The sequence below is a fragment of the Dysidea avara genome, chromosome 3 (genome assembly GCF_963678975.1).
Source record: "Dysidea avara chromosome 3, odDysAvar1.4, whole genome shotgun sequence".
NCBI classification, from domain to species: domain Eukaryota; kingdom Metazoa; phylum Porifera; class Demospongiae; order Dictyoceratida; family Dysideidae; genus Dysidea; species Dysidea avara.
The window spans coordinates 17108971-17117646 of record NC_089274.1 but is presented as its reverse complement, the minus strand read 5'-3'; the positions used below and the strand labels follow the sequence as shown (position 1 = coordinate 17117646).

The following is an 8676-nucleotide window of genomic DNA, read 5'->3' as shown; positions in this document are numbered from 1 at the left end:
TAGCTAGCTAATTGAATTGTTGGGCACTGCTGAAAAACAGTTTATAGAATTGATGCTATCACTAAACACTAAACTGCATACATGAGCATATCCAGGTGATTGTGAACTAGAAATAATCTAGTTTGTCCATAAAATTTTGATGAATCACTAACTAGAAATGAGTGCTGTTGCCATTATTGGCAAATATTACATCAATACCCTGCTAAGATTAAATAACCAAACTTACATGATTGTGCAGGCACTAATTAAACCAGTCATGTCTCAGTATTTTCACTAAAATGGAATCCCAATCAATATCAGTAGTACATCAATCCGGAACTGCAAGATGCTAGCAAGAGAATTCACATTATTCAATGTGCTAAATGACAGCAGCTGGTTGTGAAGCTCCATAGCTTCCACCACTTGCCAAGTTCATTTACTGTTATATATTCTATGGAGACAATATGTTGTCAGTTTTGGTAATGTTTAGGATTCAACACGCAACCGAATTTGGTAAAACTAAAATAGGCCGGATCGTATAAATACTTCCCAGGTTTTGAAACATACTTTTCTGATTCACTAATCAAAACCTTTTTGTTGAGGTACCTTGTTTCCACCAGAACAGTTAGGATATCAGTGAAGGAGATAATGGATGTTGCTTTCACAACTTCACTCTTCCAGATGTACATGTTATTAAGTGACTTGTAGTTGGGTAATGTTGTAGACATTGACAATGATGGCTCCTTGGGACCCCCTGGTCTACAAATATAAAAGAAATATGGCAATTAAATTTGCTTTGTGGATCATGAGATTTGACAAAGCAAACTCCCAAATATTAATAGTGGTAATACCTACGTACTCTATATTTGTCTAGCCACATGACAGTCCTAATCAGTAATTATCAAATGCTTTCACATCACTATATGAAACAGCACACCCTTATCGTGGACTCCAGTTATTAGATAGGCATACATGGAGAATGGAAGGCAGGAATGGGAGTGAACAATGGGAAATTCCTGGATTTCACTACTCTGCAGCATCGTTGGACCCTTTATCAAAGCACTCTAATAGAGTAATATATACCCTATAATAGAACAGTCAAGAACGTTGGCAAAGGTGTGTATATATATATATATATATATATATATATATACATACAGACTAGCTAAGTTGTCAGTGGTGAATGCTAACTACATACTACTTTGAAACCATAAACATTTTACAAAATATTCTAGTTAACTGACAGTGCCTAGTCTGTGTATATATATGTGTGTGTGTGTGCATGTGTGTGTGTGCATGTGTGTGCGTGCATGTGGGAAGCTGTATTGGCAGCTTCAGGATAAAAGTCACATAATGGTATGCGGTGTATGCTATAGCTTGTCAGGTTAGAGTGGGGTCCATGAAGAGTTCATAGTGTCCTTAGCTTCCTCACTGGAGCTCCAGGTTTACAAGTCCTAAGCTGCCACATACAGCATGTGACTTTTATCCTGAGGCTGCAAATATTTCCCACACAGGCAGTCATGTTAACTAGAATGCTTGTAAACCCAACTATTTATGGATTTGCTAGCTTTCAAGTGTTCACAACTTAGTTAGTCTTTAGGTTATACCTAATGTTTGCCAACTATATAGTCCATTAAATTCACAGGCGTTCAATGCGAGTCTCAGGTGATAAAACATTTTTATAGTATTTTAATGCAGACTGCTCTATTAGAGTGTTTCAATTATTTTAGTGGAAGGATCCAACACAATGCTAGTATGGTGCATGGGCAGATCAAAGGCTGCCGATAGTGTTACAAATCAGTTTAAAACAATTGTAACATGGCTAATACCTCATTTTGGCCACACAATCTGACCACTAATTAGTTCAAAGACCAGACCAACACAGGAAGGCACAATACAAGGCAATGAATTTGGCTATAATATAATACATCAAGGAGTTACATTGCTCTGGAATGAATAAACACACAGCACTGCACTCATCTGAATGAATGGGAAGCAGTGCCAATAAATTAAGCCAGCCAAGATTATTACAGTGCTGCACCACTTAACAATGAATATCAGACACCCAATGTGAAGCAGTACAATGGCTGGAGTGATTGGCATTGATATACACCTCACCCTTGTGTATGGGAAACATGCTACCAACGAATAAACTAGCTAACAATGAATTAACTAACCATCAAGATGTTATTAGTGAGTAAAATTGTTTGTTGTAAACAGTGCTCAGCAGTAGCCTTGCTTTCTTGTTCCTTCTGTGTTACAAATGAGCACCTTTGGTCTGTGCATGCCCCATACCACAAATCAGTTATAACACACCCATTCGGATTTGTAAATAACTCCACCCTCGGGCCGTATGTTTACAAATCAGATACAAACCTCACACAACTATAACTTGTGCTGTAAAATGATACTAAAATCCAAGCATATATTGACATCATGACCATTATCAGGTGTTTTCTGTTGACAGTTTCCAGTCCCACATTCTGATCTCGTTTTCCTATAATTCTACTTGTGCATATGGCAAGTTCATGCTGCATAGAACGGCAGCAAAAAGACCATAAAATAATACACTGAGAATGTACTTCAGTCCTGTCCTGATAGCTATATTCAAAGTTCACTGCGGGTGGGAGCAACATTTATTAATTCCCTCATACCGCTTCGTCTATTACATTGGATAGTAAGTAAGATATGAAATATTTCTGTGTTAGAGATTGGGACTCCAATAAAGCAGTCAGCTACTCTGAGAATATAACACTCAGTTATTCTACTACAGCAATCATAATCACTGGGAGGCATTTTAATAGAATTAAACTCCTTTATCTACTTTGTTACTAAAATTTCTTGGAAAGTGCTTTGTTGTCATCTGTTTAATATGCTTATGAAATGCTTACAAACCTTTGGAACATCCATTGTATAAACTATAATATTATAATTATAGTCTGTTGTTTGAAAGTAGTTGCTAGCTAGTGGACAGTGTATTGTCATTTTGAAGATTCACCAAAATATGAAATTTTAGCTCAAGTATTGATTAATGGGAAACAAGGCATCTTGGCCTTATTGTCACAAAAACCAACTCACTGAAGTATATACTAGTGTATATATATATAAATGTGACTGTTCTATTAGATTATTTTGATATCAGGGCATGTATAGTGAACCAATTGTTAGCAACAACCACCAGAACCATACATTTAAAGTTATATTGTAGCCAATTTAGAGTGCTACAAGTGCAAAGCTTCACAAAAAATATTGATTATTGCAGCACAGGCTTATAAATTTTAAGAAACAAGGACAATATTGTCTAGTTTTGCATGGCCAGACCACTTATCCCCATTTTTGAAGAATGGTTGGTGGATGGCCATTCATCACTCAAAAAGAGGGAAAGCAGTCTGGTCACACAAGACTACTTCAATGTGGATACTCAGGCATGACGTCACGGAGGTTGCCGGGAAACTACATTCTTATTTTGGAGTGCTGTGGACTAATAACGGCAGTTGCACTTGACTTCTCAGGATTTCCATTTCTTCGACTGAAGCAAACTATCTGACTGAAGACTGGCATCTGAAATGCTTGAAAATATGGTAAACAGGAATAATACTCTCCTAGTAGAAACTCCTTGTGCTTAACAAACATTGTAAACTTCAAGAATATAATACCTCCAAAAATCATAATCACACGTGGGAGGAAGTTTCTAGCAGTCATATGATTTTGTATTATTGTAGATACAAGATGCATCAACTGATAATAAATTAAAATTACAACGAAGCCTCTTTAATCTAACACCATGACCCAAAATATCTCTATATTCTGACACTGCCAATACCTTTTCTATGCATCCAAGTTTTCCAAATAGCTAACCAAATGTAAAAAGATAATATATTACTTTATAAATATTCTAGTTATACATTCCTAGTAGATTGGATAGCATACTGGACATAGGCAAACTACACCCATACACATGCCAAAGAAGGAACATTATGACAAGTCTACCACACATAATACGCCATAACTAACTGTTGGCTGTGACTATGTCTATAGTAATCAAAACAGTCATGGGTGTATTTGTGAAGAAAACAGCCCTTGCCTGTATTAGCATCACCAACAATACTTATAGTAGGTCAGGGTTGATCAGTCCAAATGGTGACAGCTTGCCTTAACAAATCTTGCTACAGTCGTTGACTGTGGATGTGCGCATCAGACAAGAACCTACAGATGTAGCTATTTTATACTGTTGTTTGTTCATCGTCACTGTCATCAGTGCAGCATGCACTTCACAAAGTATTAGCGTTTTACCCCTTTAGGGGCTTTGCTAATTAATAAAATGAAATGAAAGTTTTTTTTAAATTTGTATCTTCTCTACTTTCTACAACTGGAGTGTTACGTTTGTTTTCTGAGTCGAGCAGTTAAGGTAGTCTGGCGCCGCCCGCCCCTTCACAAAAAGTATTCAGTTTGCGACTGAAGGAGCGGGCGGCGCCAGACTGCAGTCAAGGCCTTTCGGTAGACTCCTGCTTGTCAGTAGTACCAATTGAGTGTATCAAGATGAGTTGACTTTTTTGATGCATCTGTTGGACTGCTGTTGAATGAACGTCAGTGAGTTCCACCATAGATAATATATCCATGGTTCCACTGCGCATTTAGTCTCGTCTCCAGCCGCCCACGCGCTCGATCACGCGAAGGTCCCTTCCGTGATCAAGCGCGTGGGCGGCTGGGGACGAGACTTCTTCGTAGTCTCGTGCCCAGCAGGGCTCGCGCTAATGTGTTTGCGCATTAGCGCGAGCCCGGCTGGGCACGAGACTAACCTTTGCGCATTTTGGTCTTAATTCTTGCTGCTAATTAGATAAGCATAGCGTTTTTGCGGTGGATGCCCGCTGGAAATGGGGATTTCACATACTGTAATGTTGTCAAACAAGTATTTACAAAAATGGAAGTCGAGAGAGCCATATTAGCTAGTGTAGGTGTATCAATGCCAAGGTCACCAAGCTACTTAAAATACTCGATCGCTTGGTGTGGTAGCTACTCATTTAGTCTGATACGTACCATTAATATTTTTAGCCGGTATCTATGGCTCTACCGTGTCGTGGGACATGAATAGTGGTAATCGACGAGGTAATCGGGATACCAGAGATAGTGCAGGGGAGCTTGTTACTGGAATCGGGAATCCTGTCGGCAAGAGTGTCTTCTATGACAATGATTCGAACTCGGATTCGAATCCGCGAAAGGTCAAAATAGACAATGAACCTTCTTTTCAGTCACTGCAAGAATCAGTCAGCTCTAGCGAAAAAGTTCTTTACTATGGCCCGATGAAAGTTGCGAGTAGTATCAGAAGCAGTGCTAGCCAAGATCATACAAACGATCAACAGTTTGTCCTAGCCGAGGCCCAACCTGGTTTAAGGGACAGCTATGCTTCAGTTACCAGCCAGGATGTAGGCAGCTTACAAAGGAAAACGGTAAGAAATGTATAAAGCAGGCTACTTGACACAAATATTTAGATTACAACGTATTCACCTCGCACTGAGACATCACCTCGGTGTGCCACTATAGCTATACCACTTCAGTTTGTTTACTGTGTATTGCAAGTTCCCAGCAACATCAATGATTGTGTGTTGAGACATGCAACCATACCACTGAGCTATGCATAAATTGCAATTGTTAACCATTTTTGGAGTTAGAAACTACAGCACTGTCATATAAGGATATCTGTCATGAAGGGGTATCTTGTGACAGCTCTGAGAAATGAGTTGCTTCCTACATATCCATCATTGTTTATGTTAAATATGGAAAAATGGATCAAAACATTGGTTGACCATTCGTCAACATAGTCTGCATAATTTTTGATGGTTTTGTGGTGGCAAACTTTAGCTTGGTAGCTACTTGGCCAGATTTTTTTTTATAGCCAACAGCCAGGCTTAGTGCATAAATTTTGAATCCTTTGTATACCTTTAAAATACATTCTTGCTATAGAGGTTTGCATGAATTTTCTATATATAGCCATGTGCAAGAGGAAGCTTTAGTTTGGTGTCACTCAACTATTCTACTTGTAATGCAACCCTTACTCTATCAAATAACATCTCGGGTAATCCCAGAGTAGAGGGGACTACATCCTACATTAATTTCTCTGCTGATCAGAACTTCAAAGTTTTTTGTGTCATGCATATTGTGATGATACTGATAATGTTTTCCTTTGTACTATATGTGCTGACACAGTATAATGGGAAGCTAAGGTTGTATATCTCGCTAATTTGTAGCCATATAATAAAATGTGGTTTACTTGTTTTTGTTTAGCAGTCAAGCTACTACCCTATAGAGAGCCAGGAGATCAGAATAGTTGTGGTTGGCAGCAAATTTACTGGAAAGACACAACTAATTCGTCGAGCACTGGGAAAGAAGTTTAGTTGCCAGTATAATCCTGATGTATCCTTTAGTACCAACTGGTAGTACTCAAACATTACATGTACATACAACTGTAAACTAAATTTTCTTAACATTACTGTTAGTCTATCATAAAAGCACATAGCAAGGCTGTGGGGTATGGCCAGCATACTTACACAGTAATTTTGTTAGAGTTGCCAGGTTAGCATATAACTGTGTACTGTGTAACAATACTTATTTGGTGATATTCTTTAGAGGATGCCCTGACCAAAGAAGAACGTGGTGTGGTGAGTTTGAATAATTTGAAATGAAAAGTGGAAAGTAACTATTTCCTTAGAAGGACTTCTTTAGTGGAGTGATGGCTGCATTTGTTGTTTATGACATGTCAAACAAAGAAAGTTTATCAGCTACTGTAGAATGGAAGAAGAGGATCAACAACTCTGTGTGTATGTTGTCTGGTGATCCCATCCCTGTTTACCTGCTGGGAAACAAGGTAACTATACTTATGGGAGTCTTTGTAACATACATGCAGTTTGGACCAGTAACGTTATGCCATTTAGCCTACTATACAGGTGAAATAATAATGCAACTGTGACCTCTACAATTGATGTATCTATCACATTGATTTGTTCTATGATTTGTTAATTGTGTCGCAGAGGAGTTTCATATGTGGCTGGATGAAGCCATATATACACATGGGGATAAACATATGTATTGAAAAGCATTTTTTATCCTTCCTATATGTTTCCCTTGTTTTACCAGCCAATGGTTATAGTTTTACTGGATTTCACAATACCACTATTGCATTGTGACAGCCAACTGTTTTGTATGCATATATAGTAAAAGCCAAAGGCCTAACCAATACCATTTAAGAATACAGTTGGTTAACGTGTCCTGAAGGTTTTCTTGTTTTGAATTCCATACTTAAATGTTGCTGAAGCTGGCAATAGAAACTTTCATCAAATAAGGATGTGTGTCAAATTACTTGCTTCTTTCATACTACAATAGCATATATTGCATCCTAACTGTCTGTACAGGAAACAAGACATGTAACAGTTTGCTGTGCTTTATCAAGTGTTCAATTAGCTAGAGTGTTTGTATCCTAAGATTATTGAATCTGCATAAACCCTGACATAATGTTTGATCATGGTTGATATTTTCATAGTGTGATGCACGAGGACAGCATTATGATGGAGCCAGTACTGGTGAAAAACATAAGTTCACTGACTACCTCAAAACATCTGCTAAGACGGGTGCTGGCATTGATGTCGCTGTAAGAAATGCAGTCGAAAAGGTTAGTCAGGAAACTTCATGTATATATGTGGATATCCTGTTGTTTAGGTACTTAAAGAAAGCTATCCCAACCTTCCACCAGTGTGCGAAACCCCTCCTCATCTCAAGTCAAAGTGATATGTGTAGGGCTGTCCCATTGGGCTACAAAGCCTACAATGTGTCATGAATACTATTCCTGCCACACAGAAGCTAGTACATTGAGATGCTTAGAACCTTTCCACTAGTCTCAGGTGTAGATTCTTTGGACTCGATGGAATTCCTAAGGATACAGAGTCAAAAATCACAGCATCATATTGTATAGTTACAAATAATATACCTTAACCCCCGGAACTAGCTTAGCTACCACGTGGATGTATGTATTTAAAAATTGTCATCTGTTAATCAGATTGTTAGTATATAGCCAAAGAACAGAAAACTTGCCAGATAATGTATGTAGAGTTATAAGCACCATTTTGTTGTGTAGCTACCTGTATAGCTATAAATTTAACATACTGAATGTAGTTAAGAGTTTATAAACTCTTGATAATAATGTATCAATATCTTGAAACATAGTCCAGTGTAAGACCACTTCATTTCAGTGATTGATTGCATGATTAACATAGTGAAGGGTCACATATTCTGTACTAAAGTAATTGCAACACCACAACACCAACAAGAACCATACACAGCACCTTATAACTTTTAGGCATTTAAGTGAAGAGGCTATCAGAAAATATTGTTAAGCAGGGTTGGCTCTGAAAGTAATGAATCTCCACTGTAATTTTAATAGTTCAATTCATTCCCCAACCTTGTCTGGAACCCTGGCAAAGGTATTACTATGTACATCAAGTCTCAGGACATATTTTGCATGTTGACAACAACTAGTTAGTGCTATGGAATATTATTGTTTTAACTGGAATGTGGCTATGTGGGCTGTTAGACAGACCAGGCTGTTACTCGAAGGTCCGGTCTTCTACAGTCACAGTACAGCTGGGATTAACTGTATGGACTTTAGGTACAATGCGTCAAGCAGAATTACCATATAGCCTGCTGATT

At 38.1% G+C, this 8676-nt stretch overlaps 1 protein-coding gene and 1 long non-coding RNA gene across 3 annotated transcripts; one reads left to right on the top strand and one right to left on the bottom strand.

Moving 5' to 3' along the window:
* Positions 1 to 224: 224 nt before the first annotated feature.
* On the bottom strand, positions 225 to 5556 carry LOC136249802 (uncharacterized). The gene is made up of 3 exons (XR_010698331.1): positions 5485 to 5556; positions 586 to 738; positions 225 to 328 (listed from the first exon to the last, which is right to left on the bottom strand). It is a non-coding gene; the product is annotated as an uncharacterized lncRNA (long non-coding RNA).
* LOC136249800 (ras-related protein Rab-32-like) lies at positions 4891 to 8200 on the top strand. 2 transcript variants are annotated; one of them, XM_066041927.1, is made up of 8 exons: positions 4891 to 5426; positions 6262 to 6390; positions 6474 to 6549; positions 6604 to 6635; positions 6686 to 6841; positions 7514 to 7642; positions 7690 to 7763; positions 7828 to 8200. In XM_066041927.1, the coding sequence occupies exons 1-7, from the start codon at positions 5064 to 5066 to the stop codon at positions 7756 to 7758; spliced, it is 954 nt and encodes a 317-aa protein (XP_065897999.1). In that variant the 5' UTR covers positions 4891 to 5063; the 3' UTR covers positions 7759 to 7763; positions 7828 to 8200. The 2 variants fall into 2 exon arrangements, with proteins under 2 accessions (XP_065897999.1, XP_065897998.1); XM_066041926.1 differs by having other exon boundaries at positions 7690 to 8200.
* The last annotated feature ends 476 nt before the right edge of the window (positions 8201 to 8676 follow it).

Coding starts and splice junctions, on each gene's coding strand:
- LOC136249800 (XM_066041927.1), top strand. CDS start 5,064: ATGAATAGTGGTAATCGACGAGGTAATCGGGATACCAGAGATAGTGCA. Junction 5,427..6,261: donor GCAGCTTACAAAGGAAAACG/GTAAGAAATGTA, acceptor GTTTTTGTTTAG/CAGTCAAGCTACTACCCTAT. Junction 6,636..6,685: donor CCAAAGAAGAACGTGGTGTG/GTGAGTTTGAAT, acceptor CTATTTCCTTAG/AAGGACTTCTTTAGTGGAGT.